General features: G+C 34.7%; 1 protein-coding gene across 3 annotated transcripts; it reads left to right on the top strand.

Annotated features, from left to right (window-relative positions):
* Positions 1 to 282: 282 nt before the first annotated feature.
* On the top strand, positions 283 to 13,308 carry LOC114194758 (Transducin family protein / WD-40 repeat family protein). Of its 3 annotated transcripts, XR_003606435.2 has the most exons (21): positions 283 to 519; positions 596 to 849; positions 942 to 1,059; positions 1,137 to 1,219; positions 2,575 to 2,792; positions 2,887 to 3,001; positions 4,049 to 4,131; positions 4,764 to 4,964; positions 5,111 to 5,470; positions 5,903 to 6,074; positions 6,517 to 6,708; positions 6,868 to 7,074; positions 7,193 to 7,285; positions 8,931 to 9,145; positions 9,223 to 9,780; positions 9,887 to 9,967; positions 10,072 to 10,157; positions 10,906 to 11,622; positions 12,039 to 12,189; positions 12,266 to 12,799; positions 12,928 to 13,308. XR_003606435.2 is itself a non-coding variant. In XM_028085157.2 (20 exons), the coding sequence occupies exons 1-20, from the start codon at positions 378 to 380 to the stop codon at positions 12,327 to 12,329; spliced, it is 4,110 nt and encodes a 1,369-aa protein (XP_027940958.2). In that variant the 5' UTR covers positions 283 to 377; the 3' UTR covers positions 12,330 to 13,189. The 3 variants fall into 3 exon arrangements, 2 of the variants coding, with proteins under 2 accessions (XP_027940958.2, XP_027940968.2); XM_028085157.2 differs by having other exon boundaries at positions 12,266 to 13,189; XM_028085167.2 differs by lacking the exons at positions 283 to 519; positions 596 to 849 and having other exon boundaries at positions 991 to 1,059; positions 2,559 to 2,792; positions 12,266 to 13,189.
* Positions 13,309 to 20,335: the final 7,027 nt, after the last annotated feature.

Genomic DNA, 20,335 nt, shown 5'->3' on the forward strand with positions numbered 1-20,335 from the left:
CCTTTTAAAACATGATTCCTTATACTTACAGAAATCTTAACTAGCTACCTAAATTCATCAACCATACTTAATTAAGATCCCTATATTGTTCCATACAAATACATGGATTCATCTGAGGTTGCTTAAATAATTGAAAATTTTACTAAATAATAAATCTGTAAATTACTTGAAAATGTCATATAATTTCTTGGCTTATATAAAATTTAACTAGAAAAAAAAAATTACAAACTGAACAATTACACAAACTTTTTGAAAAAGTCGGAATTAACAGATTAGTTTGAGCAAAAAGAAGCAGCGCGAAGCAAGCGTATAAATCCTTGAGTTCATTGCAATCATGCTTAAACCCTACTCCGCCACTGCATCGGTGAAGGAGCAAAATGGATTCGGCGAACGGAGCAATGGCTGTGAGAGACCAAAGCTTAACGGAATGGCGCATGCATCGTGGTGCCTACCTCGGAGACATTTCAGCTCTGTGTTTTCTCCACCTTCCAAATCTCTCTCTCCCTTTTCTGCTCGCAGGTACCTTGCTCTCTCCGCATTTAATTTCACATTGTTTAACCTTCATTTGTTTAATTCTAGTGGACGCTTCCTTCAGGTTTGGGTTCTGAAATTGCGGTCTATGATTTGGAGCTGAGTAAGAGAATAAAGTCCTTCTCCGTATTCGAAGGAGTTCGCGTCCACGGAATCGCTTCTAGTTTCCCTCGCGGGACCATGATTGCTGTGTTTGGGGAAACGAGGGTGAAGCTGTTTAGCTTCGAATTTGATGGCGTTTCCGGGAGCGCAGAGCTGACGCTAGCTCATTTGTTGCCGAAGTTTGGTCACTGGGTTTTGGATGTTTGTTTCCTCGAGGTCAGTGAGAATAAGTGCTTAATACATTTGATTTTGAAATGATGAATGGCTGTTCTTCTTACTTGTGTCGTTTTTTCTTTACGTGGTAATAGGGATGCTTACCTCATTCCAATGTGGACGGTCATTTTCTTGCCGTGGGATGTAGTGATAATTCAGTTCATGTTTGGGATATTTCCAACTCCATTGCGGTCCTTAAGGTTCAATCTCCAGGTTAGTCTCAACTTCACTATATGTATTATTTTTTTATAATTTTTTTTAATGAGGTTATGTTTCTCGTTGAATAATAGTACGGTGCCTTCTATACTCAATGCGATTATGGGGTCACAATCTTGAAGTTCTCCGTATAGCTTCTGGTACAATATTTAATGAGGTGAGAGATCTGCTGATGATTAATGTTTACAATTGATTTTGAAAATGAACGACAAAAGTCACATGAATTATGAAGTATGTATTCTAAACATTTTATACCTACCATTCAAGTATATTATTGTTTCTTTCCTAGATAGAGTCATGATCTGACTAATATGTAGCGGAAGCATTAGGCTTACGTATTTCATGCTAATTTTCACATATTTAATTCATTTGTCTGTCCTTTGTTTTTCTTTTTAAATTGTTAGAAATGAGCTTTAAGTCTCACTCAACCCCACAAAACCGGCTTGTAAGTTGAGGTTTGCATCTCACTTATATACTATGAAATTGCCTTATCTTGTGCGTGAGACTAGAAATTAATGGGTGGTATGGGTGAAATAGAATGTCCAAGAAATCTCGCTAGGATAGTTTTTTTTTTTAAATAATGGCTCCGATACCATGTTAGAGGTGGACTTTAAGTCTAACTCAACCCCACAAAATCGGGTCAGGTGAGGTTTGCATCTCACTTATATATTATGAAATTACCTTATCTCTAATCGATGTAAGAGTTCCAACACACCCCTCACGATGAGATATATACATCTTTTGCGTGGGACTAGAAATTAATGGATAGTATGAGTGGAACAGAATGTCCAAGAAATATTCAATGATCATGCTATTGAAGACAATTGATATACCCATAGAAAGATACATTTTTCCTTTATGTTTAGTCTCATCAAATGCTGAATAGCATGTTCCGATCTAACATGGACATGTTAGGTATGTGGTAAGAAAGGAACCTAGACAGAACTGATAATAATGTAAATTCCCTCTTTGTCCTCATCCAGTGAGCATTTTTACTATTATTTGGCTTGAAATAAGTTCCTGACGCTTAATAATTTGCTAATTATCTTTCATCTGCTTTGATATTTTTTACTCTAAATTCTGCTTCTACAGATCCAGTGGGCTGATTGCTGGAAAAGCCTTCATAACACTGATTAAATGGAATCTTTTTTCTGTCAAATGCAATCCTGCTTAATCCACATACTAAAACCAAAGATCTCATGCGAAGAAAAATTCCAAGTGTTCGAGACTATCCCAATTTTCATATTGAAGGATAATAAGTATATAACATTACTGCTGTAATATGAGCATAATATAACACTACATGATTAGTTAGTAATTTTTATTCAAGCGCATGAAGGATCTTTTTTCTGAACAGTATCTCTTTACTTTGGTTTTCTCCATATTAGTATTGTACTTAAAATACTTATCATTATCCTTTTCAAAGGTTCCTTAAGTTTTTTATGGCCTGATGTTTAATTTGTTGATGTTTCTATTTTCTTTTAATTACTTCAAAGAGTTTGGTTCGGGCAGATTATTGTTTGGAAAGTGACCCATCAACACAATAAATCTTCAAGTCATCAAGAAAACCATGATCAACAGAGCATTTCATCTTCTGTATGCTGCCAGCTAAAGGATAACCTGTTTGAGGCAACTCATGTATGTAAACTTGTTGGACATGAAGGTTCAATCTTCCGAATAGCATGGTCATCTTGTGGATCTAAACTGGTATCTGTCTCTGATGACCGGAGGTGAGTTAGTTTTCAAGTCCTACTGTATCACTAATTTATGTTCACTCTTAGATATAATGACATGTGTAGTGATTGGTCTCCTTTATTAATGCAGTGCACGTGTTTGGGCTGTCTCTATGGAAGGGGAACATGCATTGTGCCACAATTCCACTGCCCTTGTCTTATTTGGACATAATGCTCGGGTTTGGGACTGCTGTATTTCTGATAATGTAAGCAATTCATTCTTTATTTTCTTAAGTTTAACGGTATCTTTTAATAAATAAAACAACCAAAAAGAGACATGCCCTTTCATTCATATATATATAAACAATTTATCTTCAAGAGAAGATCTTTACTCTGATATGTTAAACTTCCTATATTTTTTTATTCATTATATCATATTGTGATTCTTCATCTCCAACGGAAAAGGTAGTATCATTTCATAAAATTTTCCTCTTTATATCAATATTTTTTTACTGTTCTCCAAATTTTTCCTTGCATTTTTTTTTATCTACAATGTTAGTTGGTAGTATTTGTTAGTGGGGGAGTTGAACCCACAACCTCTCTCATCTTCCCTTCCAATTTTACTATTAAGTCAACTTTATATTTCAATTTTTTTTTCACTATTAACTAACAAAATCATTATTCTGTTTTTATTTATTTTATTTGATTGGAATGTCTATTTACCTTTGAGATAAAAGCTTCTCAATAGACGTATCTTATTTTGAAGGCAAAAATTTTTACTTTTATTTGTCTCCCTTCTTTTCTGAATGTGACTTAGACTTTGGTCTTCTTGTAAGCCATTCCTTTAATTACCGCTGACCAGTAAATGCTTACTAATTGAAATGCATAATAATATTTCCGAAGATGTTCATGTGCCACTAGCTTAAAGTTTGTGAATGAGTTTACTTATTAAGTTGTCATTTTGTGACTTTTTGCCACCAAGTGAGTTATTTTGACAAGATTATTATTTTCACCTGTCTGATAATTTTTACTGATACTGATAAATTTCACTTATTGAAATAATTTTATAAGCTAATTTACTTTTTAATGTATTTTTAATTCTCTAATGATTCTTTTTCGTAAATTATTAATACGATCTTTTATAAATGATAAGCATCCCTCATAATATGGTACACTTGTCTTCAATTAAAAACTAGCTATAACTAAACGTTTTTTTTTTAATGTATTTGACTTGACAGCGTAAACCGTACTGTGTTATATGTGTTTATATGTCCGCTTAGATTTCCATTTATATTGGTCTTTTTTTTCTGCAGTTGATTGTCACTGTTAGCGAGGATTGTACATGTCGTATTTGGGGAGTGGACGGTAAACAACTCCAAGTCATTAAGGAGCACATGTAAGTTATATTATGAACATGAATTCTTAATTGTTGAGTTAGAGTATAAATTGCTAATATTTGGAATTTACTCTGGCCCTAATCAAACAATCTTTGAAGTTTATGTGGATTTTTGACATTCTGTGAACTGAGTGTCTACAGGAAACAACCATCAGTAGTATAATATCTTGAGTACCTTTGAAATTGTGATAAATGTGGTTGATCATATATTAACCTTTAAATGACCTGACTCAAAAAAATATCTCTTGTTAGTTGTCATTGGTTTCCCATGCTTCACTCTGAAAATTGTCTATTTTTGGTTGATAGATATTTAGATGAAGTTTAAAAATGAACCATGGAATTTTCTAGCATGAATTTTGGATTTTCCTACTTACAGATGTTCCAATTTTGTTTTTTCCTAAAAGTAAAATCAATTGGATGTGTGATATAGTACTGTACAAGCAATTTCTTTTTTGCTTTGTAACTTACAATTATAGCATTCTACTGCTTCATTAGAGTCATAGCCTGAGTACTACTTAAGTTGTGTTCTCTGTAAGACAGTTATTTTATTATGATCTTTAAGGTTCTCACAATTTCACTTGTTCGAGGAATTAGAGGCATAACAAAGTATTTGCCTTCTTTGCTGTATACAGTGGAAGAGGTATATGGAGATGTTTGTATGACCCAAATTCATCACTGCTTATAACTGCTGGGTTTGACTCTGCTATTAAAGTACATCAACCTCATGCATCTCTGCCCATGGGCTTGGAAGCAGTACAAGGATCCCCTAGTAGTACAGAGTTGTTTTCGATTTGCATACCTAATGTGTCAGAGCATATTGGATTTGTGGACAGGTAGGTTTCTTAAAATATTATGAACTCGCTTGGGTCTGCTACTAACTCTTCAAAATTTGGAACTGGTATTATGTGTTTTCCTATAATTGTGTATTCTGATTTCCAGATTTCCATGTTGACTGGCCTTGCCTCCTTTTTTGTTGTAGCAAGAGTGAATATGTTCGATGTTTGCGCTTTTCCTGTCAGGAATCTCTTTATGTTGCCACCAATAATGGTTATCTCTACCATGCTAAATTATGCGACACTGGAGGTGCTCAGTGGAATCAACTTGTCCAGGTCAGCGATGGGGCACCAATTATTTGTATGGATTTATTGGCCAAGGACTCTGTTGAACATGACTGTGGTGCTGAGGATTGGATTGCTGTCGGAGATGGTAAAGGAAATATGACAATTATTGATGTTACCAAGGATGATTGCTCTCCTACAGTGAGATTGTGCTTTACTTGGCCAGCTGAAACGGAGAGACAGCTCTTGGGTACTTATTGGTGCAAATCTCTGGGATGTAGGTAATGTGTTTCTTAAATCATGCATGGATACACAATACCTGTTGCTAAGGTGTGAATCCATCCTTGGTACTTTCTGCCAATGAGTGTCCTGGCCTTGTTATTAAAACGAGTGTAATTATAGAAAAAAATATACTCCTCACCATTACAAAACTTTAGTCAGGGAAGAGAATTGCACTTGTTGCTAATGTAGTTCAAGTTATGTACCTCTTTGATTGACAGGTCATAAGATCATACTGTTTGTACTGTGTTAAGCATGCTCATTTTATAGTCTCATTACCATATTTATCACACTACTATAAAATGGGAGATCATAGTATATTACAACCTTCTTTAGTTTCTCATTCCATTTCTTAATCTTTTCTTTTATTTGATTTTTATTTATTTATTTTTAATATAATAAAGTATTATGATTCTCTGGTGACAATTGTGTAGGTATGTCTTCACAGCTGATCCTAGAGGAACATTGAAACTCTGGAGATTGCCTGACCCTTCACAATCTGATCTTCAGAGCTCCACGAGGAGTAACAAAGTATCACTTATAGCAAAGTTCATATCAAATTATGGAATGAGGATAATGTGTTTGGATGCATGTATGGAGGAAGAGGTATTCTTCTATCCTTCATTTAGGATCTTCTCAATTTTTTGGTCATGCTATGAGAAAGGCATAGAAAATTATTGTGTGACCCACCGTTGTGTAGGGTTCATAATTTTTCTTATGGCTCTCTCTCATAACATGACAAATTCATGAACTTGCTAGCATGAGAGGATCTAGATCCATCTATCCATATTCACTTTATCAGTTTATTCTTTTTGGTGGTGAGTAGATTAAATTTTAATGTGTTCATTGTTGCTTAATTTTATCTGTGGAAGACTATAAGATACTTGATAGAATCTGACTTTATAATGCACTTAAAACATCATTTAAATTTTTTTTTTTGTAGAAATGGTAGCATGGATGTTTTTCATTTTTAATTTTAAAATATTATGATATGAACATACTAGTGTACAAATTAAAAACGGAAATTTATCTTGAATCCAAATGTCAGGTCTTAGCATGTGGTGATGTGCGGGGTAATATGGTTTTGTTCCCTTTGCTAAAGAATCTGGTCCTGAGCATATCTGACACAGAAGAAAGGAAGATACCTCCAGTAAATAATTTCAAAGGAGTTCATGGGATTTCAAGTGTCTCCAGTGTTTCTGTGACCAAGCTTGGTTATAATCAGCTAGAGATACGCTCAGTATGTTCAACTTTTCTCCTTTAGATGCAGTGACTGGTGATCCACATTTAAGCATTTGCCAAATATAATATTGAGAGCACTCTTAATATTCTAACCTGCAAGTGTAGATATGATTGTGGTCAACCTTGATTCCAATTGTTGATTTTTATTCTTGTTCAGACTGGAGCAGATGGTTGCATATGCTATCTGGAATATGACAAAGAAATGCATAATTTACAATTTACGGGAATGAAACAAGTTAAAGAATTGTCTTTGATTGAGTATGTTTCTGTGGATAACAAGTCTGGTGATAGATTGTCAAGCAGCTATGCAGCTGGTTTTGCATCTGTGGATTTCATAGTATGGAACTTAGTGAACGAAAATAAGGTACTTTGACAACCTTTTCTCTTTACTTTGCATCTTTGGATTTCATACATTTACTTGTCCGTTGCTTTATACCATTAGCACCTGTTATAGATTTAATGATATCGAATGGTGTTAACAGGTGGTGAACATTCCATGTGGTGGATGGCGACGTCCTCATTCCTTTTATCTGGGTGATATACCAGAGATGAGGAACTGCTTTGCCTTTGTCAAGGTTTGCTTTCTTTGAAAGCTTTAATTATTAAAAATTTCAGGAAGCATTTGATCTTGCTCATTTACAACTGCTCATTAGTTATTTGATCTTGCTGCTCAAGCTCAAATCTATTTAAGATCATTTAATGAACAGGGCTTGTATATGTGTTCTTTAGATTTCAAAATTTTCCTAGTCATGTCTAAGGGTAACTGAAAGGAACTTTTGATCATCTTGTTTAGCTCCACTATTTCGCTTCAATAACATAGGTGTAGGAAGAAGTTAAAGAAGGTTCTAAAACTAGAGTTGAAATTTAGTGCTGCAATTGTAGGATATAAGGCTGTGATTGTCTTGGAATGACGGTTTGGGCCTAATAAATTCTACAATAATTATAATTACATAATGGTTAAGTTTGCACCCTACTTGCATACTCTATTTGATCCTTACAACTAGTCCTTGTGGTACCAAACTACAACCCTTTTAGGTTGCAACTAAAGTGGGCTGGGAGTGACAACAATTAAGGCGGTTGATCACTATGAAAGTAACTTTCCAACATGTACATGAGTTCTAGTCTGGAGTGTGGCAAATGCAGGTGGCCGACAATGGACCTAAGATAGACTGTTACTGTTAAGCTATAAAGATAAAGAGAAGCATTGAACAACCTTGTGTTTTTTGTAACAACATTGTGATTTATTTATATTCAGAAAAGGAAATCAATTAGATAAATGTAGGAGATCTGATATCCTCTAATAATAAAGATATGATCTTGATATTTTTTTTTATCATAAAGATAAAGAGAGGCATTAAACTGAAATTGTGCATTTCTGTAATAACAGGGGTGATTTATTTATATTGAGAAAAGAAATCAATTCGATAAATAGAGGAGACTTTATATTCTCTAATAATAAAGATACGATCATAGAATAATATAGATATGATCTTGATATTCTTTATTACAAAGATATTATAAAAATATGATCCTGGTATATGTAATTATAAAGATATGATCCTTATTTATGTAATTATAACAATTACCATCTTGGAATGTTGGTTTGAGTTTAAATTAATCTTTCAAAATGAACTTTCAAGTGAAGGTTTGAATCTCACTTGTATGTGTATTCTATTTTAGCCATATCAGTGGTCATCACCCTAAATGTTGCAATAAGACAACTTCCAAATAAGGTTGATACATTCAATAGTTTGGGATAGTTGTCAAATTAAATTATTTTAATAATCAATTATAATCAGAATTCATAATAAGTTTTCTCTTGAGTAAGTTTGTTCATAAATGGTTTTAAGATAATTAATTTTGTTTGTACGTAACAAAGATATAAACTTTTATGTAAAAAAAGCATACTTGAAGTTGGAAGGGAAAAAAAATTGTTGAGGAATAATTATAAGCTACTCATTTGACACTCATAAAATCAACTTAATTTTTAAGAAAAAAAAACTTAACAAATTTCAGCTACTGTCCCAAACATATAGCTGAAATGTAATCTTAAAAACAACTGAAATCCTTGAAGTTAATATTTTTAAAACATATTACTACATTTTTAAGCTTTTCCTGCAGTCACTTTATCAGGTAGTAAGCCTATTTTGTCCTACATGATTGATTTCTTTTATCACAATTGTCTCCGAAACATCTAACTAATATGGCCAATTGTTACAGGATGATTTGATACATATACATAGACACTGGATTCATAATAGAGATGGGAAGGTTTACCCTCAAAATTTACACACGCAATTCCATGGTAGAGAGATACATTCCTTGTGCTTTATCTCTGAAGATGTTCTAGTTGGAGATAATTTCAAGTGCACCTTATTTTCTAAATCAAGTTGGATTGCAACTGGATGTGAGGATGGAACTGTGAGGTTGACTTGGTAAGACCATTGTTATCTGCTGTCTGTAGAACTTGCTTCAATGCTTTATTAACACCTACCCTGTCTGTTTTATTTAGGTACTCTCCAGGCACTGAAAATTGGTCCATGTCAAAACTGCTTGGAGAACATGTTGGAGGATCAGCGGTGAGATCAATTTGTTGTGTGTCGAAAGTACACACAATTTCACCAGATATGGGTGATGTACCTGATGGGAGGATTGAACTGAATGCTGCTCTTGAGAACAAACATAATCCAACATTACTCATATCAGTGGGTGCAAAGCGTGTCTTAACCTCTTGGTTATTAAAAAATACGAGGCTGGACATAAAAAATGACTTCATAATCAATCATCAACACAAATCAGAAGATGATGACAGTTTTTTGTCAAGTTTGTCCTCATCAATGACGTTCCAATGGCTGTCCACTGATATGCCAGCCAAATATTCAGTTACACGTGATACTCCCAAAAATAATGTGCAGAAGATAGTTGGTGTAGCCGAAAATGTTTGTCATACAAATAATGATGCTGGAATGATTTCTGAGAGTGGAATGGCAAACTTGATCAGAGACAAACATGAAGATGACTGGAGATATCTTGCAGTCACAGCTTTTCTTGTTAGATGTTCTGGTTCCAGGTGAGAAAAGATGCCTAATATTTCCTTTCTTGATCTTGTATTTGGGTAAGTCTAACTAATTTCATGCAAAAACAGAAACTAACCTTTCCTTTTGTGTACATTCCAGGATATCTGTCTGTTTTGTTGTTGTTGCATGTTCAGATGCCACGCTTATGTTACGGGCTTTAATTTTACCCTTTCGCTTGTGGTATTCTCATTTAATCCTCTTTTGGTTTCCATGATGATTTTTCTCTGCTTTCTTATTTTTCTTGCCACATTTCACATGCTGCTTTCCCTTTTACCTGATGGCAGGTTTGATGTCGCTTTACTGGTTCCTTTATTGGCACCAGTTTTGTCATTGCAGCATATCATATTTCCCCTGTGTAGGCCTTGTAAAGGTTTGTATTACATGACAGTGATTACTGGCTAGAGTTCTTCTGGATATCCTAATTCCTTTCTTTCACGTGGATGTGATAGTTTTATTGCAATAACTCAAATAATTTCTAAGTTTGTCTCTTCAAAAGTTAATGTGGTTTTATTGCATGGTACTCAAAATTAATGGTGAAAAACTTAATGCACGATGTACTGGCATTGAGAAAACCAAAGTTCAAAGATGAAATTGTCTCAATGTTTGGGTTGGGTTTAATTTGTGATCACGGAACTGATTTAGATAGTCCAAAGGCCATGCTAGATTATTGTTACATGTGTTCTGTGATACTAGTTATGACTAATTAATTTGGTATTGGGTGGTTGGGATATTTCAGTAATTTTCTTATTCCCAGGTTATTGGGTGTCCTTGGGAAGTCAGTTGATTCTATATTGGTATTGGTGGGTTTTCTTTGAGTTCAGAAGTTTTTCTTATTGGTTGTTAGTAGTTTGAGGGTTGATTTATTCTATCTCGTGTGTAAGTTATAGGAAGCTTATTCATAGTTTTGTAACACTTCCAATAAAATTATCAGTTTTTTGATTTTTGGATGTGCTTTTGCCTTTTGAAGAATGCCCCAACTCCCAACTAAAAGACAGTGTTTGTAATGATAAATTTGTTATGTAATGACATACTATTATAATTTTATGGTTCATATTTCTGTGTAGCACCTGCTTCCTGTATAAGTTTGATTCATCTTATGTCTGAACATTTTTTTGCAGAAAACATCCAAGCTGGAAATGTTTATATTGTGATTAGTGGGTCTACTGATGGCAGTGTTGCTTTTTGGGACCTAACTGACAGTGTTGAAGCTTTTATGCAACGGGTTTCAGTTTGTAATGTTGAAAAGCTTTTTGATTGTCAAAAGCGACCACGAACGGGGAGAGGAAGTCAGGGTGGTAGACAGTGGAGATCCTTACGCAGAGACTTGTCAAAGAAAAGACAAGACAGCAGTCTGGTCACTTTGAAAGCCAAAGAGAAGATCGAAAAGGGGACCCCTTACGTGCCAAGTGATTCTGAAGACAGTAGAACGGGTTGTTCTCAATCCACACATATGGCTCTCCTGGAGTTAGAAAGCAAGACTGATAATTCCTCGATGGAAATATGTGAAATACAGCCTCTATGCCTGCAAAAGATTCACCAATCTGGTGTCAACTGTCTCCATGTTTCAGAGATAAAGAGTGGGCAAAATACTGACTGTTGTCAAACGTACAGCATAGTTAGTGGGGGTGATGATCAAACACTTAATCATCTAATGGTTGAATTATCACCTAAATCAATAAATTTACATGACGGGATTTTGTGCCCTGAGATCACTCGTATTGCCTCTGTGCCTGAATATGGAAAGGACTTCAACTTTCAAAATATGAGCAAGAAATTTAAGATTAGATTCTTAAATAACGAAAAATTACCGTCTGCCCACAGCGCTTCCGTCAAAGGTAAAGAAGCTGTGTAATTATACTCTCTATCTATCCCCATGTTTTGTTTGCTCCAGATGTAAGGAATAGTTGAAGCTTGTTTTGGCTTTCATTGTTTGATTCAATGCTCGTCTTTCCCCCTAAAAAAATTAACTTCTTCATGTAGCACCCATCTTAGAATATTTTAAGTGTATCCCCGTATAATTGTTTTATTTTAGGGTTTAGAATAGACTAGTCTGGTAGATTTGCCAAAAGATTTCTCGTTGGGTAAATATTAACATACTTGTGAGGTAAATATTAACATACTTGTGATCCTTAAAAACTATATATCCATTTTTGAATCTTAATCAAATTGAAGCAAATATTTGAAAATGCATATGAACCATTTCAATAATTTGGATCATTGATGCATCATAATCAGCCTTTATTTTATGAAGGTGTCTGGACAGACGGATCCTGGGTGTTTTCCACTGGACTTGATCAGCGGGTCAGGTGCTGGCGTCTTCAGCGGAGTAAACTAATAGAGCATTCATATCTAATAGTTAGTGTTCCAGAGCCAGAAGCGTTATCTGCTAGGGCTTGTGGCAGGTGATTGTTATATATGATTGGATGATCAGGTAAGGTTATATACTTTTGTTTGTCTGAACTCTTTTTTCTTTTGCAGGAACCAATATCAAATTGCTGTCGCGGGAAGAGGGATGCAAATAATTGATTTTTCTGAATCTTGAAACAAGATTGATGATTGATGTGGAGAGTGAAGTCATTGTTGTTGTGTTTTTTGTACTCATACATCCAAATAGTTTACGAGGAGTGCAATGTTGCCAACCTCATTCAAATGAATCTAGTTGAAACAGTTCTGATGGTAAATTCTCCAGTGTTGGCAAAATGGTTGCTCCATGTAGCTGAAAAGTGAATTATATGCGTACCAACTGTAGCTATTGATTTTTGTTTGCTCCCAGCCCAACAGTGCAGTCTGTCTGGTTATATTTTCTGCTTTTAGCCAAGGGACCATTATCACTAATATTGAACTTATGCGCCTCATTCGCACAAACACAGCCCCCTTCTCCGTCTTTGAGCTTAGGTTCTGCAAATGCCTCTGTATCGAGTCCCAAGGATCGAAGTTGTCACCTGGATACAAGGGGAAGAACTAGTCAAGGGTACACCGGACTGACCAACAATGACTCGAGTTTCACGGAAGGTTTGCTCATTGCACTAGACATTTAACTATCAATTTGTCCCTATGTAATGTACATTATAAATGCATTTTCAATTTTATAGCCGATAGACTGCAGTATGTCCTAAATGATTTCGTCTCTCTTTGCCAAGCTACCTTGGTTCTTGGCAGGAATATCATCTTGAAAACATCATTGCGCTTGAACTAGTGCACTGCATGGAGGCTGTGGAGGATGAACGCTATAAAATCTAGTTAAATAGACTTAGAAAAAGCGTATGATCGAATCTCTTTGTCACTTATTCATGATTGTTTGGAGGAGCCAAAGGTTCCCCATGCGTGAGAAATATGATTATAGCCTGCACATTATCGTTCATCGTTATTGTGTCATGGTGATAAAGTGAAACATTCTGTTCCCCTAGAGGAGTCGGAAATCACAAATCTCCGTCTTTTATTTTTCTTTTAGCGATTTGCATGAAAAAATTCTCATTTGATTCATGATGCGAAAATCTGCCCAAACCTACTCATTATGTTTATCGACAATATCCTTATTTTGAGAAAAACTTCGGATCAACAATTGGAGGTTATCTTAAATCTTAAAGGGTTAAATATGTTTTTGATTCTTTAACTTTCAGTAAATTTTAAAATTAGTTTATTTTGAAATTATAGATCAATTTAGTCCTTTATCTTTTAAAATACGTAGATTTAGTCTTTTTAATCAAATTTTGTTAGATTTATTTAATGTTTCGTACGTATTTTAAGATTGTATTTGAGTTGTTTATATTGTTTGACACATGTTTGTTTTAATGTTAAGTTAAATATTATTGTGAAATGTGCTTGAAATGTTAAATAAATTTAATAAAATTTGATTAAAATGATTAAATCTATGTATTTCAAAAGATTAAGAACTAAATTGGTCCAAAATTTTGAAATAGATTAATTTTAAAATTTACTGAAAGTTAAAAGACTAAATAGATATTTAATTCAATCTTAAATTATCAAGGGCATTGTGTTCTTTCTGGACAAAAGTTAAAGAAAACAGAAGACCACCACATAATTTTTTTTCCAGAAATGTTAGTCTGGAAAATTGAGATACCTCTTCACTCAAAAAGTGGATACTTGATGGCAGCATTGCACCATTTTCGTTATAATATTTGATCACTAATGCCTTTTTGGTTAAAGGATTTTGTACCTAGACCTTTGCATTAGGAAACTCATTATGGAAACGACTATTATTCTATTATTACCAGTATTTTTCAGCAAACACACTTTCACGGGGATCTCTCAAAGCAGAAAAATATCATTAACACATTTACAAAGTGATTGGCCAAGAATTGTATTATTCAAGATTATCGTGTTTATATTAAATTAAAAATGTTTTTTATTTAGTATCTTTAAAAAGAAAAGGATATTACTTTATGTTTGTTGTGATGTATGAAGAGATGCATCATAATTTTAATTTAACGTAGAATTACATATACTTTTCTTAATCTTTACTCCACGTCTTGCCATACATGCCATGTGGATATCGCACGCGAAGGTTCGAAATAAAGACTGGTGCTTGAAAAGGGAAAACGTTGAGGGTTGCGTCATTCATCCATGGATTTAAAACGAAGCACACGAATCTTTTGCGAGATTTTTTTTTTTTCAATTATTGTTTACCAAATCCTTTCCATGTCATTTCGGACTATATATCAATAATTGTTCTTAACAACAATATTATCTACCATTACGAAGTACTAAAAGAACGTATGGCGTTATTTCTTTAACCTTTAAACAATAGCATTTTAAAAAGAAGTGTTAGTCTTCCAATCAATTATATAATTGCTTTCTTAAAATGTTGTACTTATCGTGTTCTTGTTTCTGACACCATTTCACCCTGCGCATTAAAGGTATTTATGATAAACTGTCGGAGAATAATTCTTTCCAGGTATGTAAATAACCGAAATATATTGTTTTCTTGACATTTATGTTTTATCCACACAATTAAGAACCTAATCTTCTCCGCATGATTGAATGTGTTGTGAATTTTGAGGGTTAAATACTTTTTTTTAACCCTTCAACTTTCATATGAATTTGATATTTCAAACTTACACTTCATCTTCAAGTTTATAGATTACAAACATACTTAGTCCTGAATTTAATTAACCTTCCATGTTTTTCAACCCAAATACGTTATTGATAGTAACAAATTTTGGAGTCTCCTTTCTTAAGAAAACAATTACTATACCATAAGAAAATGGCGACAAATTGTCTTAGGTGGTCGATAGCATGTTGCACGTTACCACATTTATGGTTTTATGATGCATCCGGAATATGAGATCTGCAACTTTGCGTTGAAAAATAGCAAGTTGCCACCACTCACCCACCTTCAAACGCGTAAACAAATGGGACTCTCTATCTCTGTCCACAGATTGTAAAGTTCAATCCTTGAGTTTGTTGGAGTTGAAAGGGAAATAATTTAATCGAGAGAAGGAAAAACAGAACCAAGTAAAGTGTACAGTATTATGAGATTGATGTGAAAAATGACTTATTTTATTCAACGCAGCAGCAGTACATTTATAATAAAAAAAATAAAACTGACAATAACCACATAACCATGATTTCAGGAAACGTGAATAACAAACATACTTGCACCTAAAGTTTAGGAAGACCTATTGACTAATTAAAAAAATTAAACAACGATCTGCAGTTACAAAAAGCAGATATTTAACACTCCTCCTTGCTTTAGGAACTGCTGCACACTCCAATTCTTTTTCTCAATAATTCAAATTTGCTGACAGGCAAAGGCTTTGTGAACATGTCAGCCAACTGATCTCCAAACTTGCAGTAAACTAAGTTCACCTCTCCATTTTGCTGCATCTCCCTCAAAAAATAGAGTTTGATGTTGAAATGTTTTGTTTTCCCATGAGATACTGGATTATTTGCAATTGCAATTGCTGCTTGGTTGTCAACAAAAACCTCAATTTTATTTTTCTGCTGAAAGTGTAAATCATATAGAATCTTTTTCAGCCATAGAACTTGATTTACAGCAGCTGTTGCTGCTATGAATTCAGCCTCTGCAGTGGATTGTGCTACAATCTCTTGCTTCTTTGTGCACCATGAGAAAACTCCTGAACCTAAGGTGAAACAATACCCTGAAGTGCTTTTCATGTCATCATAAGATCCAACCCAATCACTATCAGAAAATCCACACAACTTGAAATTTGTACACTTCTCAAATTTGACACCATAATCAAGAGTGCCTTTCACATACCTTAATATTCTTTTTGCTGCTCTTAAATGCACCTCACTAGCACAATGCATAAATCGAGATAAGAGACTAACAGCAAATATAATGTCTGGTCTTGTTGCAGTTAGGTACATTAGACATCCAATCAAGCTCCTGTAGTATCCTTCATCAACTTTATCAGCACCATCTTCCTTGATGAATTTCTCTCTTTGATTCATTGGTGTGCTAACTGCTTTACATTCATCCATTTGAAATTTCCTCAATATTTCCTTTGCATATTTTCTTTGGCAAATGAACACTTGATTTTCACCTTGTTTGATCTCAATTCCAAGAAAATAGGTCATGAGACCAAGATCTGTCATTTCAAATGCTTGCATCATTTCTTGCTTGAATTCGTCAATCAACTTTGTGTCATCTCCAGTTACTAAAAGATCATCAACATATAGTGAAACTATGAGAAAACTATTTCCCTTATCTTTCACATAGAGAGTGAATTCAGATAAGCTTTTTGTAAAGCCTATGCTTAATAGGTGATCATTTATTCTACTGTACAAGGCCCTTGGAGCTTGCTTTAGGCCATATAGGGCCTTTCTTAGTAGATAAACTTTATCTTCTTCACCATGCTTCACGAATCCCTCTGGTTGCTCCACATATATTTCTTCTTCTAGAACTCCATTTAAAAATGTTGATTTGACATCCAACTAGAATATTTTCCAGCCCTTTTGCATAGCTATAGTTAACACCAATCTGATTGTATCTAATCTAGACACAGGAGCAAAAGTGTCAGAATAATCAACACCAAAGATTTGTGCATACCCTTTAACCACGAGTCTGGCCTTGTATTTGTTGATTGAGCTATCTGCATTAAGCTTTGTTCTGAAAACCCATTTGACTCCAATGACTTTTTTGTTTTCAGGCTTGTCAACCAACTCCCACGTTTTGTTTTTTTGAATCATAGACATCTCCTCCTCCATTGCATTTTTCCATTTTGGGAGTCTTAGTGCTTCCTCACGGCTAGCAGGTTCACAAATAGCTACATTACATCTTTGATAGATGTTAGACAATAGCCTAGTTCCTCTGATTGGAGGATCATCTTCCAATTCATCTTGCAACAGTTTTGTGGTTTGTTCTCCATGATGATTATCTTCTATAATTGGAAAGAATTCTGTTGTGCTTTGTGAGTTCTTCCAATCCCATTTCTAACCTTCATTGAAATGTACATCTCTAGTGATAGTCATCTTTCCGGTTTGAGGATGATACACTTTGTAAGCTTTCGAAACAGAACTGTAACCCACAAAGATGCTTGGAGTAGCCTTCTTGTCAAGTTTATCACGCTTAACCTGAGGAATATATACAAAACAGACACAATCAAATACTTTAAGGAAGGTTAGAGAAGGTTTATACCCATACCAAGCCTCAAATGGAGTTTTGTCTTTCAAGGCCTTGGTTGGAAGCCGATTTTGCAAGAAAACAGTTGTATTAGCCGCTTCTGCCCAAAATTTTTTAGGCAGCTCCTTCTCATGCAACATGCATTTAGCCATCTCCATCACAGATCTGTTTCTCCTTTCACTTACCCCATTTTGTTGAGGAGTGTAAGGAGCTGTCAATTGATGCGCAATTCCTGCTTCTTCACAAAATAGATTAAATTTTGTTGATGTATACTCCTTCCCATTGTCTAATCTTAGAAATTGAATCTTGTAGCCACTTTGAGTTTCCACCATTTTCTTGAACTTCATAAATACTCCAGCAACTTCATGCTTGAATTTCAAGAAAAAAATCCAGCACATTCTTGTAAAATCATCTATGAACAAAATAAAGTAAAGACTACCTTGTAGTGATGGTGTTCTTTGAGGTCCTGCCACATCAGTGTGAATTAGTTGCAACTTTTGAGAGGCTCTCCAAGATGATTTGGGAAAAGACTTTCTGTTTTGTTTACCAAATTGACAAGCATTACAATTTGAAAGATTTTCAGAAAGTGTTGGTACACCTGGAGACATGTCATTCTTCTGTATTTTCAACATTCTTTCAAGATGATAATGACCTAGTCTTTTGTGCCAAAGTTCTATGAGATTGGCTTGAGTGTAATAGGCTACATTCTTCTCCTCTGTTGGATCAAATGAGAAGCTTTTACCTCTCATTTTAACCCTTAGAACCTCCCGGCCAGCAATGTCAGAGATAAGGCAGTTTTGATGTTCAAAGGACACTTTAAATCCCTTTTCCATCAACTGTCCTACACTTAGCAAATTTTGATCAATGTCAGGTACATAAAGAACATCGGAGATTATTTTTGTACCTGAGCTCGTTGAAATTGCTACGGTTCCTTTTCCTTTTGCAGAAATATAGTCACCATTTCCTATTCTGACCTTTGAGACTTTAGTAGGCTTTAAGTGCTTGAATAGAGTTTTGTCATACGACATGTGGTTGGTACAACCACTATCAATCAACCAACATTCAGAGTTACTCTTTACTGAAAAAATTGAAGCAAAGAAAATATGATCTTCGTCATCTTGCTCAACAACTTGGGCATTGACTTCATGTTGTTTGCTTCCACAAATTACAGCTTCATGTCCAAGTTGATAACACTTGTTGCATTTTGCATCTGGTCTTTTCCAACACCTGAATGGTGGATGACCCAATTTTCCGCAGTGCTCACAAGGTGGGTAATTTTTCTTTTTGCCCTTGCCTTTGTATGTAGTGTTTTCACCGCTTGTTTGTTTATGCTTTTTGAAGTTTTTCTTTCCACTGTGATGCTTTGCCGGTAATGCACCTTTAACCACTTGATCTTGTCTCATAAGCCTCCGTTGCTCTTGGGCCTGCAAGGCATGTAACACCTCTGCCAAGGTAATCTTGGACAGATCTTTTGTATTTTCTAGAGTGGTTATGGATGCCTCATACCTTTCTGGCACAGTTACAAGAATTTTTTCGATAATTCTGCAATCCAAAAAATTTGTGCCAAGTAATCTTACCTTGTTAACAATGGCAAACAATCTGTCTGAGTACTCTTTAATGGTCTCAGACTCCTTCATCTTTTGAAGCTCAAATTCTCTCATCAAATTCAACACTTGCATACCTCGAATCCTTTCATCCCCTGCATACTCCTTCTTTAGATACTCCCATATTTCTTTTGTTGTTTTTAGGGTCATGATTCGAGTGAAGAGGGTTGCCGAAACACCAGCAAAGAGACATGATTTCGCCTTTGCTTTCCGAGTTTTCTTCTCCTTGTAACTTTTCATCTGGGTCATGGTGGGATTATCGGGCAGCGGAAGGATTTCGTAATCTTCTTCAATGGCTTCCCAAAGATCCAAAGCCTCTAAGTAAGCCCCCATTTTTATCGCCCAGGCATCGTAGTTCTCTCCGTCAAAGACCGGAGGTGCTACTTGGGAGAAATTTGATTCAGCGTCCATTGTTTCACAGGCCCGTAAGAAAACAGCTCTGGATACCAGATTGTTGGAGTTGAAAGGGAAATAATTTAATCGGGAGAAGGAAAAACAGAACCAGGTAAAGTGTGCAGTATTATGAGATTGATGTGAAAAATGGCTTATTTTATTCAACGCAGTAGTACATTTATAATAAATAAAATAAAACTGACAGTAACCACATAACCATGATTTCAGGAAACGTGAATAACAAACATACTTGCACCTAAAGTTTAGGAAGACCTATTGACTAATTAAAAAAATTAAACAACCATCTGCAGTTAAAAAAGCAGATATTTAACAGAGTTGTTCTTAGATTTTCCTTCTTTCCTTTTTTCTTTTTGTTTCTCGACTTTTACTCATGGTCCTGTTCTTTACCCATAAAAGAAAGGAATATATAATTATTAAAACTAATGATTGTCAAAAAAACGTGACGTTGGTTTTCTTCTCATTGATTCAGAGAAATGGTGGCACATTGAAATGGTGATAGTTTTAAAGATGATGAAGTATATCTGAGTCTAAAATGTGGAAAGTGATGAATCACACTTGACTATGTTTTTTGACCTACACAAGGCTATAATGCTTGGTCACCAAAGCAACCACCTTTCAAATAATTAACAACAAAGGATTATGGTTTTTCCACTCATCAATTAATTAATAATATTTCTCATCACACACCGTAAACAATAACTAACCGTTTAGTCAACACTTGATTAAGATGATTTCAAAGCTTTGTCATTTTTTTCTTGAAAGAGTGATGAAATATCAAAAAAATGTTATATGTGCTTTCTTACCCGTCTCCATCTATAAGTTGATTGATATATGTGAGGGTTTGTGTTTTATATATTTTATTTTGAGGTTTCCTACTATGAAAATTTATAACAGTAAAATATTATTATTTTCAGAAATATGAAA

Source organism: Vigna unguiculata, chromosome 1 (genome assembly GCF_037176805.1).
Source record: "Vigna unguiculata cultivar grain cowpea cultivar isolate G323 ecotype 2 chromosome 1, ASM3717680v1, whole genome shotgun sequence".
Taxonomy (NCBI): Eukaryota; Viridiplantae; Streptophyta; class Magnoliopsida; order Fabales; family Fabaceae; genus Vigna; species Vigna unguiculata.